The 18,116-nt window shown below is 55.9% G+C and overlaps 2 protein-coding genes across 3 annotated transcripts in view; both read right to left on the bottom strand.

Moving 5' to 3' along the window:
• Positions 1–151: 151 nt before the first annotated feature.
• On the bottom strand, positions 152–14,454 carry TOMM40 (translocase of outer mitochondrial membrane 40). 2 transcript variants are annotated; one of them, XR_012513820.1, is made up of 11 exons: positions 14,350–14,454; positions 13,974–14,253; positions 13,201–13,268; positions 12,733–12,825; positions 11,454–11,555; positions 11,269–11,374; positions 5,933–6,055; positions 5,600–5,676; positions 5,394–5,496; positions 1,985–2,890; positions 905–1,467 (listed from the first exon to the last, which is right to left on the bottom strand). XR_012513820.1 is itself a non-coding variant. In XM_010350943.3 (10 exons), the coding sequence occupies exons 2-10, from the start codon at positions 14,245–14,247 to the stop codon at positions 2,751–2,753; spliced, it is 1,086 nt and encodes a 361-aa protein (XP_010349245.2). In that variant the 5' UTR covers positions 14,248–14,253; positions 14,350–14,454; the 3' UTR covers positions 152–2,750. The 2 variants fall into 2 exon arrangements, 1 of the variants encoding a protein (XP_010349245.2); XM_010350943.3 differs by having other exon boundaries at positions 152–2,890.
• Positions 14,455–16,738: 2,284 nt separating this feature from the next.
• Positions 16,739–18,116, bottom strand: part of NECTIN2 (nectin cell adhesion molecule 2) — a 44,706-nt gene continuing 43,328 nt past the window's right edge. Inside the window, exon 9 of the mRNA XM_010351142.3 lies at positions 16,739–17,843. Within this exon, the coding sequence (XP_010349444.2) occupies positions 17,574–17,843 (270 nt within the window). The 3' untranslated portion in view covers positions 16,739–17,573. The remainder of the gene's footprint in view (positions 17,844–18,116) is intronic.

An 18,116-nucleotide genomic window follows, 5' to 3' on the forward strand; every position in this document is an offset into this window, starting at 1 on the left:
CGAGGCGGGCTGTTCTCCCCCTGCCCCTGGCGCAGCAGGGCAGAGGGAGGAGGGGGGGCATAGAGGCCTTTTGACCACCCCCGACTGTCCCCAGGAAGGGAGGACACCCCCCCCCCCCAGTAATCCAGACACCCTCCTCCATTCTGGGGGCCAACCATGGAAGGGGAACCCGCAGGCTGCCGCCCAGAGTTCTTCCCTGATGCCATCCTTCCCTGTGCCAGGAAGAATGCACTCTGGAGAAGGGGCTGGGACCTGGACGTCTGAATCCCAGAAAGAAAGTGGGGCTAGGGGACCGGACAGAAGTCGGATGGGAGGAGCCGGGCGTGGTGGCTCACGCCTGTAATCCCAGTACTTTGGGAGGCTGAGGTGGGCAGCTCACTCACAGGATTGAATCCAGCCTGGCCGACGTGGTGGAAACCCAGCTCTACTCAAAATACAAAGATTAGCCACACGTGGTGGCAGGCACCTGTAATCCCAGCTACTTGGGAGGCTGTCAGGAGAATCACTTTAACCTGGGAGGCAGAGGTTGCAATGAGGTGAGATCTCACCCCTGCAATCCAGCCTGACTCTTCGGGAAAAAAAAAAGTCGGGGGCAGGCCAGGCTTGGTGGCTCACACCTGTAATCCCAGCACTCTGGGAGGGCAAGGCGGGTGGATCACCTGAGGTCAGCAGTTCTCAACCAGCCTGGCCAATATGGCAAAACCCCATCTCTACTAAAAAAAATACAAAAGTTAGCTGGGCATGGTGTCGGTTGCCTGTCATCCCAGCTACTCGGGAGGCTGAGGCAGGAGAATCGCTTGAACCTGGGAGGCGGAGGTTGCAGTGAGCCGAGATTGTGCCACTGTACTCCAACCTGGGCACGAGTTAGACTCCATCTCAAAAAAAAGAAAGAAAAGAAAAAAAAAAAATCGGGGGATGGGGGCTGAACAGAGTGGGATGGGAGGGGTGGGAACAGGGAACAATGTAATGCATATGCTAAGTCCGGGCTTTGAGAGTGGGATCTGGTTTTAATCATAGCTTCCTGTTTGGTGGTGAACTTGGAGCACAGGGGAGCCCCCTCCCCACATGTAAAATGAGATTCCAGCACCTCCCCAGCCTGGCACAGGCATTTTGGTTTCCAGGGGCTTAAAGCTGTGCTTCTGGGTCAGGGTTAGGATTCTGGAGCCAAACTGCCAGGGCTTGAATCCTGGCTCTGCCAGTTGCCAGCTGTGTGACCGATACATTTGGTGACAACAAGCTAGCATGTATGCCCAGCACGGAGGACAGCCCTGGCACACAGCAGTCTTATGTTAGGGCCAGCGATGGACAGGCCACAGTGCACGCTCAGTTGCTGTCACTTTCCTAACAGCCCTGTTATAAACTCCAGATGTTTCAGAGAAACCGGCGGTGCAGCAGTGAGGTCAGCATGGAGGTCAACGGCAAGGCCACACAGCGAGAACCAGAGGGGTTGGGATTCATTCCTGGCTCCTGCAGGGGGTGGGATCAGAGGATTCTGCACATCTGGTCCTGGAAAGGAGGCCTCAGTGCAGGGGTGGGCCTGCTTGCTTTGGCTGGCAGGGGGTTGGCTCTACTCAGCAGCCCTCCCTCCCCAGACCTTGGGGGCAGAGGGTTTCAGTTCCCATTTGGAGGCTGGGGGATGATGGTGGTCGGTGTCAGCTGACCCCAGCCCTAGGTTGGCAAAATCCAGACAGCACCACATTCTCAGACACGTGTGACCCAGCCCCCAAGGCTCCATTAGGAGCCTAGTCTGGCCTCCAGCCCCCTTCTCCCAGGCCTGTGAGTTCTGGAGCCCCTTTTTCCCAACACAGCAGTTCCTAGAACCCTAGTTATTCTGCAGCCGTTCCTAGTAGCTTGAACCCGCACCTAGCTCCCTGCCCCCATCTCTGCTTTCAGTGTCATCTGCACCGTTTTAGTTTGCAGGGACAAAGTCCTCCGTAGCCACTCCAGCCAGGTCAAGCTGGGGTGAGTGACGTTGAGAACCTACCCTCGGGCAACGGAAGGCCGCTGGTGTTTCCCTGCAGGGTGGATGTTCCGGCCGGGGAGACTACGACCCCGGCCCACGCTGCACCCCTGTTGAGCCGCGCTCAATGCAGCATCAAGCCAGGCGTGTGGCTCCGCAGCTTTCCGTGCTTCAGCCCTCTGGCGCCCCCTGCGGGCGGCGGGGGAAAGATGAGGGCCGGACTCCGGATGAAATGCTCAAAACAAGGCCAGCCAGGCTTGGGAATCAACGGAGGCCTCCCATCGGTTTTTTTTTTTTTTTTTTCCACGTATATTTTTTGTTGGTTTTTGTTATTTTTTTCTGTAAAATGTCCCGGTTCTTCCATAACTTATAAACATGATTTATACCGAGTAGATGGGAGAGTGGACGGGGCAGGGCGGACTGACCGGGGATGGGGAAGCTCCTCTCGCGGCCCCCTCGGGGCGGGCCCAGGCCCTTTGGAGGACGGGGCCGCCAGGACACTCCTCCCTGAGGCTGTCTGGCCGCCTCTGCCCCTGGTGCTCGGAATCCTGCACGCCCTGCAATCCCGGAATCCCTCCCGGGACCCGAGGCCCCCTGAGCACGCTGCCCGTGGTACTCAGAATCCCGAAGCGCCATTCGGTTCCAGAATCCCCTCCTCGGCTGCTGGGGTGGCGGGGTCCCTCCTTTCCGCTGTCCCCCCCCGCCCGACCCCTGAGGAGGAAGGGAAGGGAGGGGAGGTGGAGGTGGAGTCTGAAGGAGGAAGGGCGTGGAAGGCGGGGGCCAGGAGGGCTCAGCCGATGGTGAGGCCAAAGCCACACTGGAACTTGTTCTTGCGGTGATTGAGGAAGGCCCCAAGGGCCAGTGTCAGGGGCAGGGGCGGGAGCTTCTTCTCCAGCGTGGCGCCCACGATCCAGTTGCTGTCCACAGAGCCTGCAGGGAGGAGCTGGGGTGAAAGGCGTGCCAGCTTCCCACCCTGTGTACACGTGGAGTTCCTGGCCACCTCGAGTACCAGCCACCGGCCCACAGCTGCCAGACCTCCAACCACACTGCTCCCGCCACCCAGAAACCCCATCACACCCCCAGCAATTTCATGCTGCAGCAAATGGCTCACTCCTCTGCTCTCCGCTCAGTGAACCCTGCCCCCTGGAAAGCCCTCCATATGCCTGGGTTCCCCCAACCTAATCCTGCCCACTCTGGGGATGCTCTGTTCCTCCCACTGAGCCTTGTGAAGACACAGCTGGTCACCACTGTGTCCCCAGCCCTGCTAAGCAGGAGGCTCAAACACCCAATATCTGTGAGCCACAGACAGCCAAGAAGACTTAAGAATGGACATTGAGGGGCCGTGCCCGGTGGCTCGTGCCTGTAATCCCAGCTACTTGGGAGGCTGAGGCAGGAGAATCGCTTCAACCCAGGAGGCAGAGGTTGTGGTGAGCCAAGATTGCACCATTGCACTCCAGCCTGGGCAACAAGAGCGAGACTGTCTCAAAAGAAAGACTGGACATTGAAACGGCAGCCAGTGAGCCTGACATGAGGGTCTGGATTTGGCTGTGACCTTGAAACCTCTGTATGCCTGTTTCTACTAATGTAAGATGAATGGGGCAGGCTGGATGCTTCCAAGGTGCCTTCTACCCTGGCCGGGGGTGGTGGCTCACATCTGTAATTCCAGCACTTTGGGAAGCCAAGGCTTGAGTTCAAGACCAGCCTGGGTGACACGGCAAAACGCTGTCTCTATCAAAAAATTTCGAAAAACATTAGCCGGGTGTGGTGGTGTACACCTGTGGTCCCAGCTATTCAGGAGGCTGAGGTGGGAAGGCTGCTTGAGCCGGGAGGTGGAGGCTGTAGTGAGCTGCAATCGCACCACTGCACTCTAGCCTGGGTGAGAGTGAGACCAGTCTCAGAAAAGTAAGAGGGTAAGTGCAGGGAGTGGGAGAGGGCTCGCTGGCTGGGTCAGGAGGGGACGTGCAAAGCTCCAGCTCAGCCCAAACACCGATTGGATGATCCACCTAATTTTTTTTTTTTTTTTTGCGACGGAGTTTCACTCTTGTTACCCAGGCTGGAGTGCAATGGCACGATCTCAGCTCACCGCAACCTCCGCCTCCTGGGTTCAGGCAATTCTCCTGCCTCAGCCTCCTGAGTAGCTGGGATTACAGGTACGCACCACCATGCCCAGCTAATTTTTTGTATTTTTAGTAGAGACGGGGTTTCACCATGTTGACCAGGATGGTCTCGATCTCTTGACCTCGTGATCCACCCGCCTCGGCCTCCCAAAGTGCTGGGATTACAGGCTTGAGCCACTGCGCCCGGCAGTTTTCTAAAAAACATCTATTTATTTATTTATTTCTGAATGAGACGGAGTTTCGCTCTTGTTACCCGGGCTGGAGTGCAATGGCGTGATCTCAGCTCACCGCAACCTCCGCCTCCTGGGTTCAGGCAATTCTCCTGCCTCAGCCTTCCAAGTAGCTGGGATTACAGGCACGCACCACCATGCCCAGCTAATTTTTTGTATTTTTAGTAGAGACGGGCTTTCACCATGTTGACCAGGATGGTCTCGATCTCCTGACCTCGTGATCCACCCGCCTTGGCCTCCCAAAGTGCTGGGATTACAGGCTTGAGCCACCGCACCCGGCCTCATTTTATTTATTTTTTTTTAGAGATGGACACTCAGTCTCACCCAGGCTGGAGAGCAGTGGTGCAATCTCAGCTCACTGCAACTTCTGCCTCCCGGGTTCAAGCAATTCTTGTGACTCAGCCTCATGAGTAGCTGGGATTACAGTTGCACGTCACCACGCCTGGCTGATTTTTGTACTTTTAGTAGAGACAGGGTTTCACCATGTTGACCAGGCTGGTCTCGAACTCGTGACCTCAAGTGATCCACCTGCCTCGGCCTACCAATCTGCTGGGATTACAGGCGTGGGCCACTGTACCTGGCTGCTCCACCTGCTTTTTTTCAAGCGTAAAACACAGCAGAGGGTTATCGACCTACTTTTTTTTTTTTTTTTTTTTTGGTTTTGAGACCGAGTTTCGCTCTCGTTACCCAGGCTGGAGTGCAATGGCGTGATCTCGGCTCACCGCAACCTCCGCCTCCTGCGTTCAGGCAATTCTCCTGCCTCAGTCTCCTGAGTAGCTGGGATTACAGGCACGTGCCACCGTGCCCAGCTAATTTTTTTGTATTTTGAGTAGAGACGGGGTTTCACCACGTTGACCAGGATGGTCTCGATCTCCTGACCTCGTGATCCACCCGCCTCGGCCTCCCAAAGTGCTGGGATTACAGGCTTGAGCCACCGCGCCCGGCCTTCTATCCACCTACTTTTTAACAAGCGTTCCCTGGTAATTTGGAGGCCCACAGGTCCCCAGCACCTGTGGTAACCTATAAACCCACGCAGAGTTGAGTCACCTCTCGCTTGCTTCCCGAATAGGGAAACCGAGCCTTTACCTTTGAAGAGGAGGTTGGCCTTGGGCAGGTCCAGCTGGTATCCAAAGGAGACACTGGTGTCCTGCATCCGTGTGCTGGCCTCAAACTCCACACCCACCTGCAGCTGGAGGGGCCGGGGCAACACATGAGAGTTAGCGAGTGGCCCTACCTGGACTTCCAGGCCCAGCAGCTCCCAGCAGCACCAGCCAGTCCCTGGACCCACTCACCTGGTCACTGGCTTTGTGGTAGTATGTTGCATGCATGCCCGCCTGGCCCAACGTTACCGTTGCCAACCAGTTGTTCACTGTCAGAGAGCGGGGTGGGGGTGGGGGCTCATTACCAAGGGGATTTAGGCATCTGGGAACCCAGCCCCCCACCCTCAGTCCCAAGAGTTCAGGGTCCTGCCCTTCACCCTCAGACCCAGGAGTCCTGGCCCCCAGCCCTCCACCCTCTGACCCAGGAGTTCTGGGCCCCAGCCCTCCACCCTCCACCCTCAGACCCAGGAGTCCTGGCCCCCAGCCCTCCACCCTCTGACCCAGGAGTCCTGGCCCCAGGCTCACATGTGTATTTCCCAGCTAGAGACATGACGGTGCCTTCCTCCCCAGGCCGCCGGTGGTAGACCAGCTCTCCACCCAGGGCCAAGCAAGGTGTGATGCTCTGGAGGTAGTGGGCTACGAGGATTCCTGTGGGCAAAATGATGGTCAGTTTTCACCCACCCTGGGTGCCAGCCCAGGAAGCCTTCTAGGGTCATCCCTGCTGGAGGCCTGTGCTTGCTCTGAGGCCTCCCACAGGAGCTCCTTTCTCCCAACGCATCGCCCAGCAGTTCATGCCGCTGAGGTCAGCGTCCCGGGCCCTGCCATGACTGGGTTACCCAAAGGATCTCATCTGGTCGACACAAGCCCAGGTGGTCAGTATTCTTCTACCATCACTTACAGAACTCACCAGCACGTAACAGAAGCTGAGAGGGTAAGTTACTCACTCACGCTCACGAAATGTGTCAGGGGCGGAATCCAAGCCTCCACACCTCCCAAACCCAGGCTCGGAGCCACTCTGCAGCTGAGAGGCAGTTGAGTAGAGTGCATGGCCTGGGGTCGAATGCCAGCCCTGCCACAGGCTGGCTGGTGATCATGGACACCGGCATCGTCTCTCTGTGACCCTGGCTGCCTCTTGGGGTTGTGAGGAATTGAGGAGCACTCAGCTGTCACTCAGACTCGCTGTCACTTGGGACTGAGTGAGGTCCAAGTCTACGTCCCTCTATTCCTCTGGCAGGCGGTGCTTGCTGCACAGGAGGACCGCTCCCTCTGGGCTGCCTTCTCAAGCCTCAGCATACAGACAGATTCGCTTTGGTGTCTTTGGAGCCTAGCAGGGTACACGCCACAAATATGATTTTATAGGGGCAGAAGACATGGGGAGGAAGAGAGAAAGAAAACAAGCCTGGTGTGGTGGCACAGGCCTGTAATCCCCGCTATTTAGGAGGCTGAGGAGGGTGGATTAATCGCTTGAACCTAGGTGGTCAAAGCCAGCCTGGGCAACGTGGTGAGACCCCATCTCAAAAGAAAGGAAGAAAAAAAAAGCCAGAGGCAGTGGTGGCTCATGCCAGTAATCCCAAATGCTTTGGGAGGCTGGGGCAAGAGGGTTTATTTGAGGCCAGGAGTTGGAGACCAGCCTAGGTAACATGGTGAGACCCAATTTCCACAAAAAATTTTAAAATTTCATGAAACTAGAGATTATCATTAAAAAAAAGGGCCAGGCACAGTGGCTCATGCTTGTGGTAACCCCAGCAATTCAGAAGGACACAGTGGGAGGCTCATTTGTACCGGGAATTCAAAACCAGCCTGGGCAACATGGCGAATACAAAAATTAGCTGGGGGTGCTGGTGCGGACCTACAGTCCCAGGTACTAACGGGGCGGGGTGGGGAGGCTGGAGGATGGCTTGAGCCCAGGAGGTGGAGGCTGCGGTGAGCCATGAGAGTGCCACTGCACTCCAGCCTGAGTGACAGAGCGAGAATCTGTCTCAATAAACAACCAACCAACAAATAAATACATTCAAAAATTTAGCCAGGCATGGTGGCACATGCTTGTGGTCCCAGCTACTTGGGAGGCCAAGGTGGAAGGACTGCTTGAGCCCAGAAGGTCAAGGTTACAGTGAGCTGTGATCACGCTACTGTGCTCCAACCTGGGCAACAGAGATCCTGTCTCAAAAATAAGAAATTTAAAAATACGTAAAAGAAAAAAAGCAACGACCTATCTGCAGAGTCAGGAAGCACACTCGGAAAGGAAGAGGGAAGAGGGACTGAAGAAATCAGTCCACAGTTGAGAAATCCACCACAGCCGAGCAGACAGGGTCCCAGGCTGCAGCCTGCGTTTAAGAGGAAGCCCCGTGGATAAGGGAAGTGGGGGTGGGGGGCCACAAGAGTGAGGGCACGCAGAGAAGCTGAGACAGCACAGAGCAAGTCAGGTGCAAAGATGTTTCCCAGACAAGGACAACCAGAGGGGCGGACATGGGGCCCCACCGTGGGTGTGGGCTGGCCTGCTAGCCCGGAGCCAGCCGGGAGCCCTCTCTTTGGAGCTGCAGAAATAGAGGCCTTCCACACCTGCAGGCACAGCTGGGTGGAGCTCTAGAGTGGCTGAGTGTTGGTGGCATCCCCCAACATGAGCCTGGTGGGTGTGAAGGCGGCCATGAGTTCATGGCCAGTGCCCTGGTGGCATCTTTTAGAGAGGCTGAGCTCAGAAGTGGGCTGGAGCCGGTCCCTATGGGCTCGGGCAAGCCACTGTGTGAATCTCCTTCCTCGACAAGATGACACAAATGAACCCCTGACCCAGATCACTGGTTGTTAAATCACCACCACACTGGTGGGGCGCAGTAGCTCACCCCTGTAAACCTAGCACTTTTGGGAGGCTGAGGCAGGAAGGCTGCTTAAGGGGGGTCTCAGACCAGCTGGGGCAACATGGCGAGACCCACATCACTACAAAAAGTACGAAAAACTAGCTGGGTGGGGTGATGCACACCTGTAGTCCCAGCTGCTCAGGAGGCTGAGCTGGGAGGATCGTCTGAGCCTGGGGAGGTTGAGGGTGCAATGAGCCATGATTGTGCTACTGTGCTCCAGCCTGGGAGACAGAGTGACACCCTGACTTAAAAAGAAAAATCATGGCGGGCCCGGTGGCTTAAGCCTGTAATCCCAGCACTCTGAAGCAGGCGGATCACCTGAGGTCAGGAGTGCGAGACCAGCCTGGCCACGCGACGAAACCCCGTCTCTACTAAAAATATAAAAATTACCCGGGTGTGGTGGTGAGCACCTGTGATCCCAGCTACTTGGGAGGCTGAGGCAGTAGAATCACTTGAACTCAGAAGGCGGGTTACAGTGAACTGAGATCGTGCCACTGCACTCTAGCCTGGGCGACAGAGACTCTGTCTTGAGGGGAAAAAAAGGAAAAAAAAATCACTATCATTAGCATTCTGGTCAGTATGATCCCCCCATTCCGTGGACGGGGAAACCAAAGCCCACAGAGGGAAAAGCTGCCATCTAGAGTGAGTGACTTAGACTCTGGCCTGAGCTCCAGGAACTCTTGAAACTGAGGCCATGAGACCCTCAAGTATGTATGTATGTATGTATTTATTTTGAAACAGAGCCTCACTTTGTCATCCAGGCTGGAGTGCACTAATGCAGTCTCGGCTCACTACAACCTCCGCTTCCTGGGTTCAAGCAATTCTCAGCCTCAGCCTCCTGAGTAGCTGGGATTACAGGCGCCTGCCACCACACCCGGCTAATGTTTTTCTATTGTTAGTAGAGACGGGGTTTCACCATCTTGGCCAGACTGGTCTTGAACTCCTGACCTAGTGATCCACCCGCCCTGGCCTCCCAAAGTGCTGGGATGACAGGTGTGAGCCACCTCGCCCAGCCCGAGACCCTCAAGTACCTCTCTAACCATTCTTCGCATCTGTGGCCCACACCCCCACCCCATTTCTCTACCCACAGCCTCCTCTCCAGTCTTGTGGCCCAACTACAAGTGACCTCACAAACAGCAGACAGAGGGATCATGTTAAAGCACAAACCTGACCGTGCTGAGCCCCTGCCCAGAACCTGCCATGGTTCCCCCATGCCCTGAGAAGATGTGGGCTCCCCACAGCACAGCTGCAAGGCCTTGGACGGCTTGGCCTCAGCTCCAGAACAGAACCACCTCCCCTTCCCATGCTCCCAAGTAGCTGGGACTATAGGTGTGTGCCCCACCAGCTCAGCTTCCCGAGGAGCTGGGACTACATGCCCGATTTCTGATTTTTTGGCTATGTTGCCCAGGCTGGGCTTGAACTCCTGACCTCAAGCAATCCACCTATTTCAGCTTCCCAAAGTGCTGGGACTATAGGTATGAGCCACTGTGCCTGACCTGGGACGCCCAGGAGGGCAGGAATGGGCTAGAAAGGTTTCTTTTCTTTTTTCCTTTCCCCCCCGAAGATAGTCGTGCTCTGTTGCCCAGGCTGGAGTGCGGTGGCGTGTCTTGGCTCACTGCAACCTCCACCTCCCGGGTTCAAGCAGTTCTCCTGCCTCGGCCTCCCAAAGTGCTGGGATTACAGGCATAAGCCACGCTGCCCGGCTGGAAAGGCTGCTTCCTCACTGGGCCCTGCAGATCAGCCTCACTTGGGAGGCCTCTCTGTACCTGCTGCTGTCTCCAGGTTCCCTGTTTCCTGGGTTTTCCGCCACGGCCCTTCCCTTCGCTGCTCCCTGCATGGAATGCTCTTGCTCCTGTGCCCCAGCTGGAGTAGCTCTTTCCCCTCCTCTGGCAGCTCAGAGGTGATCACGCCTCTGAGAAGTCTCCCTGGGCTCCTGCAGGGAGAAGCAGTGACTCTCCCTGGGCACTCCCAGGGCTCTGAAGCCAACCCTGGCGCCCCAACTGTACAAGCCAATCACTCAGGACTCAGTGCTCAAAAGCCTGCTCTCCACGACACGGCGGATGGCTGTGCAAAGACACAAAGCCAGGAACCATCCTTCGGTTCCAGCCACAAAGTACGCAGTCACTGCCCCCAGCCGATCGCAGTAAATCCAGCAGCTCGGCCTTCAAACAACATCCAGACTCCAGCCTCCTCTCCCGGCTCCACTCCCTCCCAGGGGTACCCTTTGGAGTCTGCTCTCTATGCTCTCTATGCGGGGTCCTGTGAGAAGCTCTGCCCAGACTCACTCAGAGCGAAGGACAAAGCTCTGCAAAGCCTTATGGTGTCAGGTGACCATCCTCTCTGAGGTCCCTTTTAAGAGTCCTGACTGCACTGCCCACAGGCTGAAAAGCTCTTTACCTGGCCAGCTGAGGTGGCTCACGCCTGTAATCCCGGCACTTTGGGAGGCCAAGGTGGGAGGACTGCTTGAGGCCAGGAGTTCCCAGACCAGCCTGGCCAACACAGCAAGACCCCATCTTAAAATTTTTTTTTGAGCTGGAGTCTCGCTCTGTTGCGCAGGCTGGAGTGCAATGGCACAATCTCGGCCCACTGCAACTTCCACTTCCCAGATTCAAGCAATTCTCCTGCCTCAGCCTCCAGAGTAGCTGAGATTACTGGAGTCCGCCACCATGCCCAACCAATTTTTTTTGTATTTTCAGTAGAGATGGGTTTTCACTGTGTTAACCAGGATGGTCTCGATCTCCTGACCTCGTGATCTGCCCGCCTTTGCTTCCCAAAGTGCTGGGATCACAGGCGTGAGTCACCGTGCACGGCCAGTTTTTTAAAATACAAAATAAAATCTCAGCGAAGATTGCACTGTGGCCCTGAACCATCTCACCCACTGTACTAAGTTGCCTGATGTTTCAAACCACTTCTCTGATGGCAGAAAAGGAGGTGCACAAAAGGGGTGAGTCTGCCGGGAAAGCCAGAACTGCGGTTCTGTGCCCACCCTCCAAGCCCTCTGCCTCTTACCTGAACCCACGAGGACGTCTGGGTTCCCCAGGGTGACGGCCGCCGTGAAGTCAGAGCCCCGGTACTCCCCATCCACCTGCCAGTTCACAAACTTCGACTGCTGTGTCTGTTGGGAGGAGGCGGGTGTGAGGGCAGCTCCTCGCCCATGGCGGCCGGAAGGGCAGCCGCGGCCGTACCCCACTCACCTGGATGGCCATCTTGGACCTGAGGCCGGGCCCCAGCTGGTGAATGACCTGAGCGTTGAGGCTGCCGCTGTTGTCCATGTCACCCACCAGTACAGGGAACGCCTGTGAGGCAGAGGGAAGGGCAGGCGTCAGAGGCCCCACACTGTGTATGTACATGAGGTGGGCTGGGGCAAGAAGCCTAGGTCGGAAAGCCTTGGATGGGGGTCACCTCCTCCACGAAGCCCTCTTTGACCACCTAGGCTGAGTTAGGCTCCCCTCCTTTTGGGTTCCCCCATGTCAGCCCTGCCCATCCCAGCTTGCTACTCTCTGGGAACACATCTGTCCCCTGACCCTCTGGTGAGTCCCATGGCTGTTTCGTCACTGCTGTGTGCCCAGCACAGGGCTGGGCACAGAATATGTTGTGCAATGAAGGTTTGTGGAATAACCACATTTACTGAAGGGAAACAATAGAAGCAGGGACCTGAGTCCCCCCAACTCTGTCTAGGCCTCCAGTTTTGCCCCTTCCCCTGATAACCAGCCCTCACATGGCAGCCCCAAAGATGCTTCTAAGGAGGTATTTCCGGCCGGATGAAATGGCTCACGCTTGTAATCCCAGCACTGTAGGAGGCTGAGGCGGGCAGATCTTGAGGTCAGGAGTTCGAGACCAGCCTGGCCAACACAGTGAAATCCCATCCCCACTAAAAATACAAAAATTAGCTGGACGTGGTGGCGGGCGCCTGTAATTCCAACTACTTGGGAGGCTGAGGCAGGAGAATCAGTTGAACCTGGGAGGCGGAGGTTGCAGTGAGCCGAGATCGTGCCACTGCACTCCAGCCTGGGTGATAGAGCAAGACTCTATTTCAAAAAAAGGGAAAAAACCCAAAAACCAAAAAACAATTTCTACAGCGTGAACCTGTGGACCACGTCTTTCCCTTGACCAAACTGTGCCACATGACTCTCCACTACCCCCTAGAGAAAGTCCAAAGCCAAGTTCGTCATTCAAAGGTCTGCATGATCTCCAGCCCGGCCCTTTCTACCTGGCTCACAACTGTCTGGTGACAGGGGTATTGTGGTCACTCCCCCAGCACTGCTCAGCATGGGGACAAGCAGAGAGCAGGGGTTCAGGGGATGTTTGCTGAATGAAGGAATCACTCCTGTCCCAATGCACCAGAGATGTAGGCCCCCTCCCCGAGCCCTCCACAGCCATGACCTTTTCCTGATGAGGCCTTCTTAGCTTGGCTTTTGGCTACATATTTGTTACTAGAAAGATACGATGAATGGATGACAAAAGGAAGCTCACCTCTGTGGGACTCAGCTGCTTCGTCCCCACATATGTGACCCCGAAATGGTAGTTGGACTCCCCGATTGTGCTGAGGGCCACTGTGTGGTTCACCTGGGAGAAGAGCGAGGACTGTGAGGATCCTGGACAGATGCGCTTGCCCATCGAAGGGGCAGGGACAAGGTCCCAGGGCTGGGCAGGGCATGAACACTGGGACGCACGGCCTGACTACATGAGAGACTCAGAGAAAGGAGGTGCTACTGGTAGGCGCACGTACCTGTTCCTTCACTCAGCCCAGTTGCTATGGGGAGACAGAACCCTCTGGACTCTAGGTCCCTAAACTGAGTAGTTAGTCTGGCACTGCATCTCCGAGTCTTTTCAAGTACCAAGGAGCCCGGCTCTTGTGCGAGTAAGGGGGCTGCGTGTGCAGATGCAGGGGGCTGGTGGGGATGACCTCTCGTGGGTAACCAGGACACCAGGAAGGCTCACCTGGAAATGGTTACTCAACCCTTTGTTGACTGTTAGCTTGACACCCTCCATCTGAATGGGAAACAGCTCTGGAGAAGAGAAACACCGTCACACTCCACCCCAACCCCACACCAACTCTCATCTCCTCCTTCCCCGACACCCCCAGCTCTCTCCAGAGATCCACAGCAGAGCATCTCACAAAGGATCCCTCCCTGTAAAGAGGCAGTACAGCCTAGTTAGACAGGGCCAGGGCCTTTGCCTGCCCAAACCTCACTACCACCACCTACTAGCTGAGCGACTTTAGGCAAGTGACTTTAGTCATGGGACCCTCACCACACAGAACTGTCCCAAGGAGCTAAAGTTAACATATAATGACAACAGAACGGAGTTCCATAAACCTCTATCACTATGACTACTCTAATTGATCCAGGCTGGGATCCAGAGGCTTTGGGTTTCGCCCCCACAGAACGTTGCTGACACCTTGCTGACACTGTGACCTTGGGCCTCAGTTCCCTTCCCGATCACAAGACAAGTCTGGCTTGGCTGATCCCGGGGTGCCTGAGGTCCCTAAGGCTTTTCTCTACTGCCGTGGCATTCCACCCCGTTTCCACCACTGGATCCCATCATTCTAAGCCCCAAGTCCAACGTTCCAACATCCGATCCCAACGTCACCTCCTAGTGCTGTTAAATGATTCCAATGGTGCGCGCCAAATCCCAAAGTCCCCAGTGTCCTCCCCCTTCCCTCGAGATCCGGGCCATCGCAGCCCCGGGGGGGGGGGGGCCTCGCCCCTCACCCTTGCACTTCCGGTGGCACTCCTCGAATGTGCCCGGGTTGGGCAGGCAGACGCAGGCCCCATCCTCAGCGGCCCCTGCGGCGCTGGCGGTTGCAGTCCCAGGGGTCCGTTCCGAACCTCGACCCGCACTGGTGCCGGCGCCCAGGCCGCCTCCCAGCGGCGGCAACGTGAAGCCCGGCGGCGAGGGCGGAGGTGGCGGCAGCCCCACGAGGGCCGGCGCTGGCGGCGGCGGCGGCCCTGCGGGCGGCGAGCTGGCGGCCAACACGTTCCCCATGGTCGTCTGCGAGGGGAGAGGTCAGAGGGCGAAGGTCAGGTCCCGCGCGCCCCAGACTCAGCCCCAGCAAACCCCCGCCTGGTTCCGGGTCCCGGTTCTCACTGGCGGCGGCGCCCGCTCCCGGCCTGGGCTCCGCTCCCACCCCGTGCGCTACGCGCAACCGAACACGCTGCCGCCGCCGCCACCACCGTTGCCCCGCCCCGCCTAGCCCATTGGTTCAGTGTGCTCTGAGGCCAGCCCACCAGTGTCAAGGATCGGGCTTTCCATTGGGCTTATGAATAAAGTCCCGCCCACGTTTCCTCAAATGTCCTTTTGTATTGGTTCCGACTCGCAGGCAGGTCTCAGCGCACCTCCTGCCCTTCCCATTGGCTCGCCGCACCTACGCCTATTGGCTAGCGTCGCCGCGGGTTCCGGTGCTATCCCGCCATTGGTCTGTGCTGACCATTTTGCCACGCCCACTGAGGCGTCGCCCCGCCTCTCTCCTGGAGGAGACCCTCTTTTGATTCCGCCCCGCGGCGAAGTTGCTGAGATAATTGGTCGGCTTTGACCCTTGCAGCATTTTGATTGGCTCCAGAGTGTACGGGGCCAACCTTGATGGCGTATTAGCTTGGTGCTCTCATTGGCTAACGTGCCAGGGTCGAAGGACAGTTAAAGGTGGGTTGCGCGGCAGAGGCGGCTAGAGAGCAAGGTCAGGCCTCGCGTCCCACCAGGCACCGCGGCAGCGGGGCACCCATCCCACCTCTGGTCCCCAGTAGCTGACCTAAAACCGGAAGTGCTGGCCCTTCCCAGAGTGCCTCGGGAGAATTCTAATCTCTTCTGCGAACCCTGCGAGGCTCCTCGTTACCCATAATGCCCTCATCACCTCTTACCGAAAAGTTGCCTTAGACCCACCCCTTTTATTACCCATCATGCCTCTTGTTCCTCGCGTCACTGCTGCTTCTATCTTTGGCTCATTCATTCCTCTCCCATTACCCATCATGCCTTCTCCCCATTCATTTGAGCTTCATTGCCCGGACTGCTTTTAGCCGTAGCCTGCTCGTTCACTTTCGTCCTTCTTCCGGCTCTTCTGTAATTAACCACGTTTGGATCCGTGAACTCCTGTCCATTACCTCCCTTGCCCCATGTCCCTACTTTTTTTTTTTTTTTGAGACGGAGTTTCGCTCTTGTTACCCAGGCTGGAGTGCAATGGCGCGATCTCGGCTCACCGCAACCTCCGCCTCCTGGGTTCAGGCAATTCTCCTGCCACAGCTTCCCGAGTAACTGAGACTACAGGCACGCGCCACCATGCCCAGCTAATTTTTGTATTTTTAGTAGAGACGAGGTTTCACCTTGATTGCCAGGCTGGTCTTGAACTCCTGACCTCAGGTGATCCACCCGCCTCAGCCTACAAAAGTGCTGGGATTACAGGTGTGAGCCATTGCGCCCGGCCCCCAGTCCCTATTTTTTCATTATTCATCACTGCCTCTGGCTCATTCATTCAGGTTTATTACCCGCCATACTCTGAGATCCTATTACAACATTATTCATGATTTTCCCTTTGGCCTATTTTTACTTGCCGTTTATTCCTTAAACTTGACCCTCTCATACTTGCGGTACTACTACGTATTTTAATTTTTATGTTTTTAGAGACAGGGCTGGACTCTTGTTACCCAGGCTGGAGTGCAGTGGCGCCATCATAGCTCACTGCAGTCGTTGAACTTGTGGCCTCAATCGATCCTCCCACCTCAGCCTCCAGAGTGGCTGAGATTACAGGTGCGTGCCACCACACCCAGCTAATTTTGTAGGGACGGGGTCTCACTGTGTTTCCCAGACTGGTCTCTTAACTCCTGGGCTCAAGCAATCTTCCCACCTCAGTCTTCCAAAGTGCTGGGATTACATGAGCCACTGCACCTCGCCCATTCCCTTTTTTTTTTTTTGAGACGGAGTTTCGCTCTTGTTACCCAGGCTGGAGTGCAATGGCGTGATCTCGGCTCACCGCAACCTCCGCCTCCTGGGTTCAGGCAATTCTCCTGCCTCAGCCTCCTGAGTAGCTGGAATTACAGGCACGCGCCACCATGCCCAGCTATTTTTTGAATTTTTAGTAGAGACGGGGTTTCACCATGTTGACCAGGATGGTCTCGATCTCTTGACCTCGTGATCCACCCGCCTCGGCCTCCCAGAGTGCTGGGATTACAGGCTTGAGCCACTGCGTCCGGCGCCCATTCCCATTTTTATTTTTGTTCCATTCCTCAGACTGCTGTTGCAATTATTCATGTTCCTTAAACACCATGCCCTGGTCCCCTCCCCATCTCCTTCCATTACTCAACATTTTGTTTTTGATTGATACATTCTTGCTCATGACTCTCAATTCTTTTGTATCTTTGGTCTATTGTTTTTGTCTTTAACTCTCTTGACCCCCAGTTCAATGATTCTCTCAAGCCCTTAGACTCCTTCATTCCCCTTTATGTCTCACCCCATCCCCTTCATATCCCACAGAAAAAACAAGACCTGGTCAAAGTATAAATTCCTATTTTGTAGGAAATGTAGTATATAAAACAATATCAATCCCTACCCCCAATCCAGGTGACCCACTTTCCCCTGAAGGGGGATGTTTAGGGCCTATTCCATTGGGCAGGGGTAAAATGATTCAGTAGTCTTCAAGTTAATAGTAAATTCTTCTCCCAAGGCTGGGGCAGTCAAGGCAACAGTCTGCATGGGCCTCACCCCATCTGGCCCTAGGCTGGGGCTGTTGCTCAGTAGGCAGGAACTGGGGTGGGTGAGGAGCTCAGGGAAGGGTCTGGATCCCCGAGGCTTCTGCTTGCAAGGGAAAACTCTGCCTTGGGCTGGGGAATCCCCCCTCCCCTGCGTTTGGAGAACAGGGTGGGGAGGGGTAAGTGGGGCCCTGCTGCCTGGAGGGCTCAGGTCTGAGCAGCAGGGAGATCTTGGAACACACTCCAGCACTCCTATTGGGAATTTACTGCCTGAAGATGAATTATGGGTCTAGGGTCTTCTCTGTGATTTGGGGGAGTCAAAGGCATTGGTGGGAAGTGAGAGGTACGGTGTAAGGTCTCAGTCTGAGAGAGGAGTCCTTAGGGTCAGGTGATTCGGAGAAGCACCTTCCCCATCTCCGGCCTCATGAGATAAGGTTACCAGGATTCCATTATCATGGTGAGATTCTCTGGGATCATGGGTTCGGGCTCATAGTGGAGCCATCAAAGTAGAAGTCACAAATGAGATGGATGTGTGTTATCTGACAGTGGCCTGGCCAGAGGTCAGGGGCACTAGATCCTTGGCAAGAAAGCTAAGGAATCAACAGGTGAGACTCGAGAAGCCAGGCCCCTGGCAGCTCACACATACATGGCCCGGGACATGACAAAGCCTTTGTCCTGATAGGAATCAGAGGGGCTGTCGTAGGACAGGGCATCATAGACGGGGTTCATCTTGTCTAGATAGTCTTCCTCCTCCTCCCCCTCCTCGTCCTCTAGATCCAGGGAAATGGCTTCCACAGCAGGTGGCCCTGGGGGCACCAGGATGGGGGACCCCAGGCTTGTGGCTCCAGGGTGCAAAGGTCCTGACCGCTCTTCCAACGTGGGCAGCTCATGGTATCGAGGCATTTCCTGGAGGTGGAGAGGGGACGGGAACTCAAGATCACTTCCTGTGCATGATACGGATTCCCAATCTGCCCTTGACACCAAAATCCTGACCACCCTCTCTTCATGCTAACAAGATGCCACCTCACTCCTTAGCCCCTGGGGCCATAGTGCACTGGGACATTCATTCGGTCCATCCCTAATCCAAAGCCCAGCTATGCACCTCACCCTGCGGATCCTGGGACTCACCTTTGTCCCTTGATTTCTGTAAATCTTTCCCCATGAACCATTCACCTCAGT

The sequence above is a fragment of the Saimiri boliviensis genome, chromosome 14 (genome assembly GCF_048565385.1).
Source record: "Saimiri boliviensis isolate mSaiBol1 chromosome 14, mSaiBol1.pri, whole genome shotgun sequence".
Taxonomy (NCBI): Eukaryota; Metazoa; Chordata; class Mammalia; order Primates; family Cebidae; genus Saimiri; species Saimiri boliviensis.

Coding starts and splice junctions, on each gene's coding strand:
- TOMM40 (XM_010350943.3), bottom strand. CDS start 14,247: ATGGGGAACGTGTTGGCCGCCAGCTCGCCGCCCGCAGGGCCGCCGCCG. Junction 12,826..13,200: donor GGTTGAGTAACCATTTCCAG/GTGAGCCTTCCT, acceptor CTCTTCTCCCAG/GTGAACCACACAGTGGCCCT. Junction 6,056..11,268: donor AGACGTCCTCGTGGGTTCAG/GTAAGAGGCAGA, acceptor TTTTGCCCACAG/GAATCCTCGTAGCCCACTAC.